Source organism: Microcaecilia unicolor, chromosome 6 (genome assembly GCF_901765095.1).
Source record: "Microcaecilia unicolor chromosome 6, aMicUni1.1, whole genome shotgun sequence".
NCBI classification, from domain to species: Eukaryota; Metazoa; Chordata; class Amphibia; order Gymnophiona; family Siphonopidae; genus Microcaecilia; species Microcaecilia unicolor.
The window spans coordinates 80,648,663-80,665,766 of NC_044036.1; the positions used below are offsets into that span (position 1 = coordinate 80,648,663).

Below are 17,104 nucleotides of genomic sequence, written 5' to 3' on the forward strand. Positions count from 1 at the left end.
GCATATATATATTTCCTGATTATCCATGGTAGAAGTCCAGAAAGCCAGATCTTTCAGTGGCACTCAAGGAGCAAATTCAACCAATGGAACTTCACATCAAAGGTCATCACTGTTCTGAACTAGGCCTGGGGCCTAGGTTGTTCTCTATTTTTGCTCCTATATGCTGATCTATTTTTATAACCCACTCATCCTGTTCACTTTGATTAGTACTCTTTTTCTTATCTTATTTTACCCGTTTTGTTTTCTTTCCCCTCCTACTTTCTGATTGATTTAGATTTTCAACTTTTTCGCCTCTGTTTTTCTTTGTCCTTATGATTCTTTTATTAGAGGCCTGCTGTTCCTTTTTTTTTTTTTCTCCTGTTTCCCTGGTGTTTCAGTACACTAATTTGAGTAGCAAGCATGCACATCCACCAGTTTGATATTACCATTGAAATCCCCAGCTTACTTCTCTCCACCCCTTCACTATTGTTCTTCTTGCAGGCAAACCCTGTTCCCAACCTGTTCAAAAGCTGCTTTAGAAAGGGCTAAGTACAATGTACAAAGAGAAAGAGAGAGAGAGGAGGAACTGGTTAGCATATTAGGAACCCTATTTTCCTAGGCACAAAGCAAATGGCAGAATATTCCTATAGTATCCTCGGCATCAACCCTAAAATCACTGAGACTCCCTTCAGGGTATAATACCCCTTATCTTGAATGATGAACAAGTGATTAGCAGCAACAGCATACAAAGCATTATATGAATCCGTGGAAGCCATTGCTGTTTTTCTTTTTTAAACATTGCAGAGAATTATTTTTTCTGACCATGTGGGAACCTGAATGACTGCAAGAGACAAGCTGAATACTGCACGCTCCATAGGTGGCAGCAGGGAAGGCTATACTAGCAGAAAGGATTAGGTTTGCAGGAGGAAGATCACTTTGAATCAGTCAGTCTGAAACGTGGTTTGTAGCTGAAGAAAGAACCGAGACAGAAAAAATACAGCAGACATGTCTGCCCTAGACAGACAAAAACACAGAGTGACTAAGGATAGTGTCACTTTACTGCCTTGCTTTTATTTTGTGGAGGTAAGTGAAGAGATGTGAGCTTCTAACCAGACTGTTATAGTGCAATGCAGAGTAAATTTGCAGATGTACTGGTAATTCGCTTTTGAGATGGGTATTTTCACTAGAGATGCCTCATTGTTCCTTTATTTATTTATTTGCTTACTGTATAATAGAGTATTTTTTTGGCAAGGTTACATTGAAGAGCTGTAATGCAATGCAGTAAGTGCATGTAGGGGAGTGTGCATGCATGCATGTGTGTTTTAATGAGAAACAAGCTCGAGAAGCAATGCATTTACATGGAGCTCACACAAGCTTTTGAATACTGATCCGCACCATATCGTTATTAATGTGAATAAAGAGGAAAACTATCGTCCTCGTTTACAGTTTATCTCTGGACATTAATCATACTAATTTATCGAGCAGTGTTACATACGATCAGGTCTGAATCTAAAAGTCATTAACATGCAAGCTCTGTTCATATTACCTTAGAAATTTAGGAACGCTTCAGGTTAGAAGATGTGGTTTTTTTTTTAAGGAGATGTGGTGTGTACAGTAAATGAATAATGAGATTCTGGTTAAATCATTTTGGGAAGACATGTTCAGGGAAGTTCTCCTTGTTCAACTAGCTGAACATCAGACATACTGTTTATTAGGAAGGACAAATGATTATAAATCACACTTTCACTTTCCATTTACTGATGGACTCATCAAAATTTCATCCTGTGTCTAAAGGTTAACATGCACATCTGTTTTTCCTAATGTTAACTTTAGTGGCATTGTGTCTATACATTTTCATAAGAGAAAGCAAATTTCCAATTAGTTATTTTTAAACAGCCATATTATCCCTGTGCCTCATAGTTTACAAGGAAATATGCATTTGCCCAGTTTTTGACTCCTTCAGACATTACTTCTCATGTAAATATTTCTGCAGCAGTGCATAAACTTGTAGAATTTCCTGAAAAGATTGCATATTGTTTCCATTTTATTTCAAATTAAATATTGAATAGTAAAAGTATGTAATGAAATCTATGATACATAAATTGGGGGTTTCTTTTCACTGCTACCCTTAACATTGTTAAATGCCTTCAGGATTAACAATTAGGCAAAACCAAACACTATCACTGCTACGTTTTGAATCAGGACATTAAACTACAGGTATTTAACAGCTGTTTATTTGCAGGAATGACAAATCCAGGCGGCATTTTACATGTACGAAAAGAAAACTTCTCTGTCCTCCTGCAAGAACTGAGTGGTCACTAATCATAAGATGATGTGTTTAGCTTGACCAGAAAGGTAGTTTATTGGTGGCCAAACAGCACTCATCTGAGGCTGGCAAGAGCTATAAAACAATCATTGCACTGACTCACTGAAAATATAGCAATAAAGCAAGTCCTTGCTAGAGCTTCTGCCATATGTTGTTGTTGATATAGGGGAAGGCGTGAGGGGGCTTATGGAGAGATGAGAGAAATAAGACCACACGTGATTAACGTTTGGAAATAATTCAAGTACTATTTGTTGCATTCAGTCTGAACATTTCAGTGTGGAAATGTCTAAATGTAATCAACACATATTTCTTAAACTTGGATTGGATTGCTTCTTTCTTGTTAAAGAAGACACTTATAGGCGTTGGGTATATTGTATTTTAATTAGTACCCACACTTTTCCACAAGGTACCTTCCTGCCACAGGCTGTCTCATTATCCAGTTTATAAAGGGCAGAAAATTAAAAAAGAAGAGAGGATTCCACACTTGTCCTGAAGTCACATTCAATGAAGAGGGTCAGAGTACACAGCAAAAGCAGTCCAGAAAAAAAGCACATAGGGCTGTCAAGAATGGAATCATTGTATTTTATTAATGTCCCGACACGGGCCGTGTTTCGGTGTAAACTAACGCCTGCTTCAGGGGTCAGTTCTCAAAATCGGAGAAAGAGTTCCTCATGCGGAACACAACGCCAAGAAAAGGCACATCAGGAACTCTTTCTCCGATTTTGAGAATCGACCCCTGAGGCAGATGTTAGTTTACACCGAAACACAGCCCATGTCGGGTCATTAATAAAGTACACTGTTTCCATTCTTGAGAGCCCTTTGTGCTTTTTTCTGGACTACACTTGTCCTGAAGGAAATATGCAAGCAGATGATATGTATTGACCCTGTATGATAAAGTTGTCTTCTCCACTATCCCCCAGATTCTATAAATGTCGACTAAAGTTGCACATGCAAATCTGCACATGTAGCCAATTTTTGCATTCAACTTAATTGTTTAACAAGCTAATCAGCGCTGATAATTGGCCGCTAACCAGCAATTACCAGCACTAATTGGCACTAATTAGAATGTATATGTGTAACTTTCTAACTGTATTCTGTAAAGTGGTGCACATAAATTCTAATGCATGGATAAGAAAAGGGGGCATGGCCATGTGAGGGGCATGGGCGTTCCTAAAATTTACACGTGGTGTTACAGAATATGGCCGATCCATGCCTAAATAAGACATGGACATTTACACCAGGTTTTAGTTGGCGTAAATGGCATCTAAATTTTAGTTGCAGAACAGCCGCTATGCATATTCTATAAACTGTGCCTAACTCTAACTTTAGGCAAGGTATATAGAATAGTGTTAAGCGTGGATTTTTTCAACGCTGATCTTTTTCGCACCCTGTATAAAATCTGGCCCTATATGAATACACCTTTGTGTTGAAAAGCAAAAGCAAATAGGGACTCCAGGACAGGGCGGCAGAGAGGAGAGGCAGGGGGACAAAATTCCCCGGGCCCAGCCTCCAAAGAGGGCCCAGTGCCAGGCCTTTGGAGGGCGCCGACAGTCACCATGGGAATGGTAGAAAGTTTTGTTCCCACATTTAAAAAAATTTCTTTCTCCCCATAAGTGTCACCTACAGGACCCTGCAGCTGTCAGAGATTCAGTCAGAGGCCGTCTCCATGGCCTTCCTTCTCTGCTGTTTCCTGCCCTCTCTACTGCAAGTTCCTGTATAGGGTCAAAACAGGAAGTTGCAGTAGAGAGGGCGGGACGTGGCACAAGGAAGGCCACGGAGACAGCCTCTGATTGTAAATCGCTGACAGCTGTAGGTAAGACCAGTTGCATTGGCCGGGGGTGGAGCAGCGGTAGTGGTGGTGTTGGAGGGTGGGAGCAGAGGAGGGCCCCTGAAGATTTTTTGCCCTGGGCAGCCCCTGAAGATTTTTTGCCCCGGACCCAGCTTTGTCTCTCAGCGGCCCTGCTCCAGGATCATCAGGAATGATCATCATTTTTCAAACAGTTCTCTTTTTCTTTGTAGTCCTACTTGGCTAACTCAGTGTCCACCACTGGAGGAAAAGTTTTCAAGTAGCATTTACTTTCCAGGCATTCATGTGCCCTTGTGATCTCGGCAAATCACTTAACCCTCCACTGCCCAAGCACGCGCTAACTTTTCTGGAGACAGGAAAAGCTCTGTTATATCTGAATGTAGCTCACCTTGAGCTATTACTGAAAATGTGTCAGCTAAATCCAAAATCCCTTTAGCTGACTGCATTTTCACTAGAAAGCAGGAAAGGGCCCATATAAAAGACAGATGCTTTTAATTTTCTTCCTTTCCATATAGTTTAAAAGATAATAGTTCCCAAACAAGTTGACATCTATTGTCAGTCTTCTTATTATGAATGGATTTCAGATCCAATTTTTATAGTAAGTGATATTTCAGTTTTGATTACTGTCTGGAAAGAAACCCACAAAATACTATTTTCAGTGTTCCTCCAGTTCTGTGGGGTTGCCAAATCCTTAATCAGAGTAAGATGTAGAGAAAATGTCAGGGTATATCTTTATGTTAATTCAATAACTTAGCAGGTCACTTAATCCACCATTGCCGTGGGTACAAACTTAGACCCTCATTTACTAATTTACACTAGCACACATTAAAACGTTAAAAAACACAAGCCCTATTTTTCTGTAAAAAGTCTATTTACTAACTATGTGGTCCTTTTACAAAGGCGCGCTAGCATTTTTGGCACATGTTAAAAACAAGCGTGCGCTAAACACTACAGATGCCCATATATTCCTGTGAGCATCTCTAGCATTTATGGTGCACTAATGACTAGTGTGCACTAAAAACACTACCACAACTTTGTAAAACACCCCTCATGTTCTTAATGTAAAATAACTTACACTGAAGATGGGCAGCCTTCTGGGAATGTTCATTTTTGTTTGGCTATGTTGTTGTCACAAGAGCCTAGTCATTGATGGCCTCTTTATCAGCTGTGCTAGTGGTTCCTGCACGGCAATGCCGACGGAACTCATTCAAAGTGAATGGGTTTTGTCGGCATTACCGCACCGGGATCCTCTAGTGCGTTTTGATAAAAGAGGCCCTGAGTGCATACTCTTTTAAAAGAGTGTACACCAGGGCAGGGGCTTAGCTATGGGGGGCCACGGGCACCTGGGCCCCCACAAATTTTGTCTGGGCCCCTGGTTTGGCTGGTGGGGGTCCACAGCCCCCACCAACCGAAGCCTTCTTCAGCGCCGGTCTCCGGCGCAACTGCATTCGCTGCCCTGCTCTTCTTTCTTCTCCTGTGCACACTGACACTCCTTTACATGAAACTGAGAAGGAGCGTCAGCGTGCACAGGAGGGGCAAGAAGAAAGAAGAGCAGGGCAGTGAACGCGGCTGCGCCGGAGACCGGCGCTGAAGAAGGCTTCAGCTGGTGGTGGTTGGGGATCCCCGCCAGCAAAGGTATTTGTTTTTATGGGGGAGCGACGAGGCGGTGGGGGGGGGGTGAGGAGGTGAGGCAAGGCGTGGTGGTGGGGGGGGCAGCGAGGCAGCACTCAAAATGTGCCCCCAACCTCGAGCTCTGGCCCCCTCCCACCGTGAGGTCTGGTTATCCCCTGGTGTACACTATTTGCAAAGAGGGTGCATTCTTTCGGAAAGAGTTCACACTCATTTTATGATACTATACGCAAGCTTGCACTATCGAATGGACATACTATCAGGAAGCGCATCCTCTGTGCAAATAGTGCACACTCTTTCAAAAGAGTGCGCACCATTATAACCAACCAAAAAAGCACAAACGGCCTGATTCTATAAATGGCACGCAAATTTACACGTGCAAAATTGCAAGAGATGTGTGTGGAACTAAATTAGGTAATGAACCAATTAGCACCAATAATTGGGCACTAACAATCAATTATTGACAGTAATTGGCAACAATTTAGGTTCGCACAGCCTGTTGCTAAGTGCTATTTTATATAGGTCCATGCGCAAGTCTTATAGCGTGCCACTGAAAAGGAGGCGTGGCCATGGGGCAGCCATGTGAAGGTCAGGGGCATTCACTAAAGATGTACACAGTATTACTGAATACCAGGGATCTGTGTCTAACTTATGCGCCAATATTTACAGCTGGTGTAAATCCTCATGTCCAAAGTTGGGTGTAAATCACGGCGCTACACGTTATTCTGTAAAGGGCACTGATCCCAGAATGCCTGGTATAGACTGCCATTCAGCGTCAAATTTTGAGTGCCATTTATAAATCCACTCCAAAATGTGCTTTCTGCAAATAATTGCAAATTAACACAAGGTAGTAAATGTGGACCTTAGATTATGAGCTCTCTGAGGACAGAGAAATACATACAGCCTGCCTTGATAATTTTTTTGGGATCTAGGAGCCAGCCTAAAAACTTAGAAGCCAGTGGCTGAGGCCTCCCACCTTCCCCCCTACCCAACTCCATTGTCGCCACCAAAGTTGAGAAGAGGGGGAGATCTCTTCTGAGGTCTACTATAGCTCTTTAGAGCTTGATTCACTCATGCTGTTTTCCCAGGCTGTGTCTCAGAGAAAAGAAAGTGTGATAGGGCATTCTTAATATGACATCCAAATCCAATTTTGAACGTTTTGCAAAAAACATCCAAAACTCCAGTTTCAAACACGGTCATTTTCAAAACAGAAAAACGTCTATATTTTTGGTTTGAAAATCACCCTATTTTAGATGTTTCTATGCTCAGTGCATCTTTCTTTAAAGGGTCATTTTCAAACAAAAATGCACAAGGGAAGATACACCAAAACAAGCCATTGGGATGTCTGGGGGCCACCAGTCTAGTAAGACTGGCCACACAGACATCCCAGCAGAACAGTGGGGCAGCCTAGGGGGCACTGCAGTGAACTTCACATAAAAGGTCTCTGGTATACATCACATCATAACCCCCTTATATTGTATGATGAGCCCTCCAGGAATAGCAAAAATGTGCTGTACCCAACTGTACACCACTACTGTAGCCCTTATGCCTTCAGTTATCACCTATATGTGGGTTTAGTAGGTATTTTGTGGTTTTCGGGGTGCTTACACTTTCCACCACAAGTGTACAAGTTAGAGTGAGTATGGGCCTGGGTCCCCTTCTCTACAGTCCACTGCACCAACCACTACTCTAGGGACCTGCTTGCTGCTCTAAGAGAAATGGCTATTATATCTGCAACTGTCATAGCACTTGGTATGTACTGTTACTGTCACCTCTTAGGGGGTTGGGAGGGGGGTCAGTGACCACTAGGGGATTAAGGGTGGTCATCTGGTCAGTTTGGGCACCTTTTTGGTACTTAGTCATTATTGAAACAGTTCTAGCTAAAATTGTTCTATTTTTTTGCCCTGGGTATTTTTACAATGTTCAATTATCACAGAAAAATGTCCAAATCATAATCCCGCCTTCGTTCCACCCAAAACACACCTCTAGCATGCTCCTTTGAGATTTAGACGAACTGAAAAAAAAATCTTAAAACATGCGTTACACATGGAAAATGCTTTATAGAATTGTCTATAACTGCACTACTTAATATTAAGGATGATTCTGGTAGAAAGGTCTAAAATAAATTCCTTTGAACAAAAGGTTAACAAACATTCTTCTTATGTTATGAATTATTTTGCATTTTTGAAAAGTTTAGCAAAATCCTTTAAAATGTTTTTATACTGTACCTGATATTTCTTTTATAAGTTCCTCCTATCCTCTGTCTCCCCACAACAGTGTTTATTGACATTTCTCTTACTTGTAGTAATATAGTAGATGACAACAGATAAAGACCTGTGCAGTCCATCCAGTCTGCCCAACAAGGTCAACTCTTATTTTCTTCTCTTCTATTACACCTTTCTCTTCTTCCCTTCTTTTCAATTCTGTCTCACTCCAACAGTGTCTTAGGAAAATAAATGTTTGCAATTCAGTTCACCAAACCCATAAGTACATAAGTATTGCCATACTGTGACAGACTGAAGGTCCATCAAGCCCAGCATCCTGTTCCTAACAGTGGCCAATCCAGGTCACAAGTACCTGGCAAGATCCCAAAAAAGTACAATATATTTTATGCTGCTTATCCCAGAAATATAACAAAATGTTTAAACACACATGAATACAAGTGTATTGCTTCTTCAGCTTATTGAGAGTGGAGTAGTCTCATATGTAACACACGATAAAGATTATTTGATTTTTCACCCAATGACTGGGTGTATTATCTGTGTGTATTGTCTAATCATTGACTGTACCTCCACCACCCTTTGCTAATCTTATATATAAAGATATATTTCTGTTTGTCAATATGCTAACATCTAATTTTATGTAGCACTTAGCTTGAACAAGTTGGTGCTCTTAAAACCCCGACAGGTCCCCGTTTCGTGGTTACTTTCTCAAGGGGGAGTCACCAGTTCAAGTAACAGTCTCAAGACAGAGTAATGCTGCAGTTGCACTTGAGACTGTTACTTGAACTGGTGACTCCCCCTTGAGAAAGTAACCACGAAACGGGGACCTGTCGGGGTTTTAAGAGCACCAACTTGTTCAAGCTAAGTGCTACATAAAATTAGATGTTAGCATATTGACAAACAGAAATATATCTTTATATATAAGATTAGCAAAGGGTGGTGGAGGTACAGTCAATGATTAGACAATACACACAGATAATACACCCAGTCATTGGGTGAAAAATCAAATAATCTTTATCGTGTGTTACATATGAGACTACTCCACTCTCAATAAGCTGAAGAAGCAATACACTTGTATTCATGTGTGTTTAAACATTTTGTTATATTTTGATGCTCGACAGAGCACAGGCACAATTGTTTGTTTTGTCAATTACATTGATTATCCCAGAAATAAGCAGTGGATTTTCCCCCAAGTCCATTTTAATAATGGTCTATGGACTTTTCCTTTAGTAAGCCATCCAAATCTTTTTTAAACCATGCTAAGCTAACTGCTTTTACTATATTCTCTGGCAACGAATTCCAGAGTTTATTTAGACGTTGAGTAAAGAAACTTTTTCTCTGATTTGTTTTAAGTTTACTAATTTGTAGCTTCATCGCGTGTACCTCTAAATGTAGGTTCAGGAACTTAATTTAGGGGACCTTTTTTCTAAGCCGCTGTAGCATTTTTAGCTCGCGGGGAAAATCAGCTGATGGTAAATGCTGAGACACCCATAGAAATATATTGGGTGTCTCGGTGTTTACTGCCAGCTGACTTCTACTGCAAGCTAAAAATGCTACTGCGGCTTAGTAAAAGATCCCCCTTAAAGTTCTCATATCCCCATATATAGCAGATGATGCTGAGCTACTGAGAAATTACCAGAGTTACTGAGAGTCACAGTTTCCAAAAGTAGTCTTTTGACTATTGACTTTTTTGAGATTATTTCAAAATACTCTGGGATATTTATTTAGGGCCCCTTTTACAAAGGAGTGATAAGCCCAACGCGGGCTTACCGCTCGATAAAAAGGAAGTACTACTGGGCTACCACAGCAGCCCGGCAGTAGTTCCCATCCCCAGCGCGCATCATGCAGCACTACGTAGCACTGGTATGTACCTGGTGGTAATCACTGCCTGGTTACCACCGGGTTAGTTTGGGAGCCCTTACCGCCACCTCAATGGGTGGCAGTAAGAGCTCCACCAAAATGGCCGCGTGGCAAGTGAAAAAAAGAAAGACCTACCTTTTACTCGCTGTGGTAAAAGGGGGCCTTGGCGCATGTCAGAAACAGCCCCTTTTGCCAGAGCTTGGTGAAAAAAAGGGCCCTAATTTCTCAAACGTGACTATCAGCCATATCAGAACTGGTAGAGTGTTGCTTCTTGCATTTCAGATCAACATTACAAGTAGCAAATACACTAGGTCAGAAATCAAAAGGTTTTGGCCAAAAGTATCTCTGTAGAAACTGAGGGTCTTGTTTACTAAGCAACATTTTAGGCGCATCAACATTTTTAATAACCATGTACGTGCCTACAATATCCCTATAGGCGCTTACATGGTTAGCGCGCATGCTAAGTGTAAGCGCGCCAAAAACACTAATGCACCTTATTAAACAGAGCCCTGAGTTTGTTTGGAAGCTGGAACTATTGTATTGGATTTGAAACTCAGCATAAAAGGGAAATATTCTTTGGAACTGCTCTTGTTGAGAAATCTTTTTTTTTTATACATTCAGAACTGGAACAGTTTGTTAACATGAAATATGAATAAGAGGGATATTCAGGGCTGTTTTTGTTCATTATCTGGAAATTGAGCCAAGAACTTGGATTCTCGCTCCAACAGCTAAGTGAATAACAAATTGTTTTTACCATCCTACATCAATTAATAACCAGCTTTCTTGACAGAATCAGTTGAAACTTTGGTGGTCATTGGCAAGGTATGGGCATTTTGGCATCCTGGATTTCACATGCTTGAAACATGCATAAAAGTTAGACATTGTGTGATAATTTTTCAAACTTTTGTCAGAATCTACACACCTATTCTAAGGCATTATCCCCCAGATTCTATATACCTCATCTAGCGTTCCGCACCAAAATCCAAGCATGTTCTGTAACAATGCACATAACTTAATTGGCTTAACAAGCTAATCAGCATTAATAACAGCACTTAACAAGCAATAATGAGCACTAATTGGCAATAACTAGAATTTACATGCACAACTCGCTAACCGTATTCTGTAATGAACTGCGCCTAAATTCTAATGCATGCAGTTCAAAAAGGGCGGGGCTATGGGCAAGAAAATGGGAATTTCATCTAGGAGTTCCAAAATTTACACACGTAGTTATAGAATATGGTCCAGTATGTGTACATTTACGCACAGGGATTTATGCCACATTTTCGTTGGTGTAAATGGAGGCGTGTAGTTTTAAGCGCTGGGATATCAACTAAGCATATTCTACTATATATACCACACAAATCTAGTTGCCGCTTATAGAGTATGCTTAGCTGGAAATGTTTACCGTACAAATTTTTTAGGTGCATTACATAGATTCTGGCCCTATATGGATAGATTGCTTGAACCTACACAAGTGGATTTTCAGTTGCCTGAATGTGTGAGTGTACCACTACAAAGCACATACATTTAACCACATAGACTGAGATCGTAATCCTCTACTACTACTACTACTACTTATCATTTCTAAAGCGCTACTAGACAAACACAGCGCTGTACACTGGACATAAAGCGACAGTACCTGCTCGACAGAACTTACAATCTAATTAAGACAGACAAACAGGACAAATAAGAGCTAGGTGGGAATGATAAAACATGGGTACGAACAAGTGAGTAAGGGTTAGGAGTTAAAAGCAGCATCAACTGGATTTTCAAGGCATAGTTGGACATTACTTGTATCTGTCTAATTTTCAAAAAATGTGGACATGTAATTGGTATGCCACCCACTTGGCAACTTTATATCATTGTTCAATCCATGTATATGTATACTTACAGTTTTAGAAACATAACAAGCTGATCTTCAAATCAATCATTGAAAAGCTCGATGCAAAAAAAAAAAGACCTTTTGGTAATGGAGAAAAGCATGAGAACAGCATTTATAATAGAAATGTCAAGCGCCAAGTGATGATTATGTGCATCGAGCTGAGTGAGAAGTCTTCAAGTACCAAGTAGTATAGTTATAGACCAAGGAAAATGTGGCAGAAAGATACAGAAATATTTCCCATCATATTAGGAGCCAGTAATTGGGGAATAGAGCCAGTGCCTGACAGACTTTTAAGGTCTGAGACCTGAAAATGGGAAATGACGGATCAGGATTAAAAGTATATTTATTTAATACATTTGTACCCCGCACTTTCCCACACATGGCAGGCTCAATGCGGCTTACATAGTAACAATATAAAGAATTACAAAGTCGTAATTACACACTTTGTACCACATTCATATCATATACTATGACTTCAGGTGCTTTATATCTCAGTGGGGGAGGGGAACACATCTTAAAGTGGAACTTAGCGAGTAAAATGTTGTTAATAACACTATTGCATAGTTGGTTCAATCATGAATTGATAATGATTGATTTTGATCTTTCTAACAGTTCTCCCTAGTAACTCAGCAGCCATATAAGAAGGTTTTTGATATATCATTGTATTATTGAGTCTATTGTATTTATCCTATTTTAATGAATGTTTTATTGTAACCCGCTTTGGTATAAAAGCGGGCTATAAATCTATGAAAGTGACTGTTGGGCAGACTGCATGGACTATTCTGGTCTTTATCCACTGTCATTTACTATTTTACTATGTTAAATTTCAGGCACCCCTGAATAGGTTGCCAGAAGGACGCTGTCGTTGATACAATGCAAGTAGTACAGCAACTGTTAGCAGTAAATTTGAGACTGAAATCACACTCCACATATCCAAGCTTAGGATTGAAGTTCATTACTGCCATGGGATGTGCAAAACTAAGCTATTTGGAGAGACTATCCCCATCCCCATCTCACCTTAATGGAAATTAGCAAGGTTTATGTAGGCTAAAAAGTACTTTTGAAGCTAGATGCCCTATTGAAAATATGTCCTCCTAATTTTTAATGTAGATATCTATAGCCATATGTTAAATAATGTTGCTTATAGATATAAGTTTCAAACATATCTGGCTATGTGTCAAAAGTATCCTAGACTACCTTTAGTCGAGGAACATAGTTTTCCTTTAGAAGTCCATGTTCAGATAGGGTATATGCATTCTTTTTTATACAAAATGAAAAACACAAATGAAACAGTCTTATTCTGTTTCAAAATGAAAACAAAAAAAAACCCCCAAAATGAAATCAAAATTGCAACTATGAACATCCCTAGATACAGGGGCCTGTTAATTAATAACTAGACCTGCTACCATGTGCTTAACATATTACTGCAATAATAGTAACTAAGCCCAAATGCATAAAACAGGACCTGCAGTAAAATAAAGGGTATTAGCAGCATTAATGCATGCTAAAGAAGTAGCCCATGTTAGTAACTCTAGGAGTAAATCTGATTCTAAAAATATTCTAGCATGTGTATGCAAAAAAACATAACGCATGCAAAAATGTCAGTTAGGGACCCTTTTACCAAGCTTCAGTAAGCCTTAATACATGCTTACCACAGCTTAAAATGGCATACCGCGGGACGTGCTGAGGCATCCCATGGTACTTGTGACGTGTGCGTTCTGTTAGTGTTCTAAAAAAATTATATTTTCCCACAAGGGGAGTGTCTGGGGGGTGGAGCAGCACCGGCCCAAGGCAAGATTCCACCTGAGGCAGAGCCAAGATGCCCCCCCCCCCCCCAGGCTGAGATGCCGCTGCTCCCCTGGGCCAAGATGCTGCCCTCCTTCCTACCTGCAGCCCATTCACAGCGTTTACCTGTTTTGTCACATTCCAAACCCGGCAGCAGTGGCGATTCCCATACGCTGCCCTGCTGCCAGCACCCATCTCTTCCCTTTACTACAGCTGCCTGAGCCTCTGATGAAACAGGAAGTTACATCAGAGAGGCAGGTGCATTAAAGGGAAGAGGCGGGTGGTGGCGGCAGGGCAGCATATGGGAATTGCTGCTACTGCTGTGTTTGGAACATGATGAAACAGGTAAATGCCACGAATGGGGTGGAGGAAGGAAGGGGGAGATGCTTCTGAAGAGTGCCACCTGGGGTGGAGAGTAGGCGTGACTGTACTAATCAGCGCACCTGCATTGCTGCGCTCTAACTGATTAGCACGTAAGACCTTATTGCCTACAAAATAGGTGGTGGTAAGAGCCCACGTGGTAATGGCCATGCGCTAATGGCAAATTTAGTGCATGGCCATTAATGCAGAAAATAGAAAATCAGCCATTTTCCAGCTATGGCAAAAAGTGTTTTTAGCGTGCGAGAAAGACCCACATAAGGGTACGCTACAGCCACTTTTTGCCACAACTTTCTAAAAGGGCCCTTTAATATGCATGTCATACTTTTTAGTTTTTATAGTAAAAATAGTCTCAGTAGTGCGAGAGCACAAATACCATGTTCGCTAAACTATAAAACCAGAGCTTCTCTGTACTAATAGCATCTGCCTGTTACATATCATGCAGTCGCCATACATGTAACATGTACATACTAAATTGAACATATATAGTCCTCCTTTCCTCATGACTCTGTCCTCTTGCTTCAGACATGGGAATGACATTACATACCATTAATGAACAAAAATGAGTGATGATGGTGTACATGCTTTTGAAAGAGTGTGCACTATTTTTCCAATAGTGCACCCTTTCAAACCATTGAGCCTGTGTGAACTGTACATGTGTGAATAGTGCACATATTCACACACTATTGGGAAAACAGTGTGCATTCTTTCCAAAGAAGTACACCCTGTTTGCAAATAGTGTTCACTCTTTTGAAAGAGTGTGCACTCACCCCCTAATTCTTGGGGGTTGCCAAAAATTATGCTTTCAACTTTGAGTGTACACCCAATTTGTGCATGCAATGTAATTGAATAACTAGCCAATTAGTGCCAATAATTGGCTTTTTACCAAGCAATTATTGGCACTATTTGAAATCAATTAACAAATTTAGGTGTATGGTCCATGCCTACAATTTATACACATCCCAGAAAAGGGGGCATGGAAATGGGAGGGTCATGAACGTTTCAGGGCAGAGAGTGGGCATGGATTCCAGTTACGAGCACAATTATAGAATAAGGGGGTTCCACGTGTAAATTTAGGCATAGGCGTTTGTACCACATTTTCATTGCTGCAAATGAATGCACCTAAATTTACGTGCAAACCCTGCACTTAAGTGCTATTCTCTAAAGCACACCCAACTTTAGGCATGGCTTATAGAATAGTGCTTAAGTGTGTGGGGGGGGGGGGTTCGGCAACAATTGTTTAGGCGCGATATATAGAATTCACCCCTCAATTAGTTTGATCTCATAATGACAAAAATGATGAAACAAAACAAATAAAATAAAATAAACATTCCTTAAAACAGCATGGGAAATGACAAAATGAAAATGTTCTGGCTGCTCAACTCTAGTATAAAAGTAAGCCGAGCACATGGGACGGATTGTCAGGGCTGAGCACAGAAAGGGGAAAGCATCTGGACCTGAGGGAAGAAGCTGAAGGAAAAGAAGTGACTTTGAGGTGTGACAAACCCAGACCAAAAGCATGCACCTCACATATCAGCCAAGGAGGATTACTGGCATCAGAAGTTACTTCAGTCTACCCCAAAGGGACACCAGCATCCAACCATCCCCCTTCAATAAGTAATCTATAAAGCTGGGGTAACAATACAAGATGATAGCTGTTCATACTGAAGCCTCAGAATAAGAACATGAGTGTTTCCATACTGGGACAGACCAAAGGTCCATCAAGCCCAGCAACCTGTTTCCAACAGTGCCCAATCCAGTTTGCAAGTACCTGGCAAGATTCCAAAACAGTACAATACATTTATGCTGCTTCTCCTAGAAATAAGCAGTGGATTTTCCCCGTCCGTCTTAATAATGGCATATAGACTTCTTTTTTAGGAAGATATCCAAACCTTTTTTAAACCCCGCTAAGCTAACTGCTTTACCACATTCTCTGCAAGGAACTTCAGAGTTTAATTACACTTTGAGTGAAGAGATATTTTCTCTGATTTGTTTTAAATGTACTACTTTTCATTGTATGCCCCCTAGGCCTAGTATTTTGGGGAAAGAGTAAACAAGCATTTCACACCTACCCATTCCACTCCACTCATTATTTTATAGACCTCTATCATATCTCTCCTCAACCATCTCTTCTCCAAGCTGAAGTGCGCTAGCTGCTTTAGCCTTCCCGCATAGGGTAGTCATCCCATCCTCTTTATCATTTTCATCGCCCTTCTCTGTGCCTTTTCTAATTCCACTGTATCTTTTTTGAGATGCAGTGAAGAAACACCACAGTTACATCAGATGTAAAAATACAGAATTATCAAAGTATTGGGTTTGCCTATACTGTAGCTGCGAACATAGCTCAGTAAAAGGATGTGGTGGGGGAGGGGCACGGACAGGTGTTCAGACAATAACACTTTAGAGTTGGTAGATCTGAAAAATTGGCTCTCTCACCTCTTATCAAATACAGGAACTTTTAGGGAAGGTCTTATGTCTCATCATCTCTGCCTACCTCCACCCCTCTTATAATAAGATGCAGGTAGTCTAAGACTTAGATGATTTTGTACTATTTAAATCCAGGGTAACTGCATTGTTTCCTCATTGATGTGATCAAAGAAAGGATAACTCTCCAAAGTTTGTCACAGATCTAAGTTACTCAGGTAAAAAGGTCTTACATACAACATTTTTTTACCCTTTGCACCTAAGTAAAAAAAGATGTTTTGGCTGATAATGTATGATAGTGTAATAGCACTTGTTATAAATGAACATTGTCTCCCTACCTTATTTAGGATAGCTTTCAGAATCCTATCATTGGCCCATCCCGTTCTTTATAGTGATTCTTCTTCTTTTTTGTTTAGTTTCCTTGTACCATACACCCCAGTTCATGTTCTCCATTCAGCTCATCAACATTTACTTGTTATTCCTATTCATCTGCAGGTCTGCTGGTTTCTCTTGCTTCAACATTGTAGCTCCCAGAAAGGCCTAGATTACAGCATTCCATTAATTAATATATAAGAAAAGAAAACAAATCAAAATAATAAAAATTACATAAATAATGAGAAACAGAAGGCAAAGAGGAGGTGTTAACGTGACTAGAAAATGATAAGCTGCTGCAATGGTAGGCAGCAAACACCCTTACGAAAGTAAACAGGCAGGGAAGAAAAACAACTCATTAATCCAACAGATAATATAATGTAACCCCCTTTTTCTCTGCATATCTAGGTAGCTGCCTAGTGTAAGCCTGGGATGATGGG

General features: G+C 40.6%; 1 protein-coding gene across 2 annotated transcripts in view; it reads left to right on the forward strand.

Moving 5' to 3' along the window:
- The first annotated feature begins 984 nt into the window (after window positions 1-984).
- PLPPR4 (phospholipid phosphatase related 4) overlaps window positions 985-17,104 on the forward strand; it is a 103,239-nt gene continuing 87,119 nt past the window's right edge. For both annotated transcript variants that reach the window (XM_030207001.1, XM_030207002.1), the window contains exon 1: window positions 985-1,062. In XM_030207001.1, the coding sequence (XP_030062861.1) occupies window positions 985-1,062 (78 nt within the window). The remainder of the gene's footprint in view (window positions 1,063-17,104) is intronic.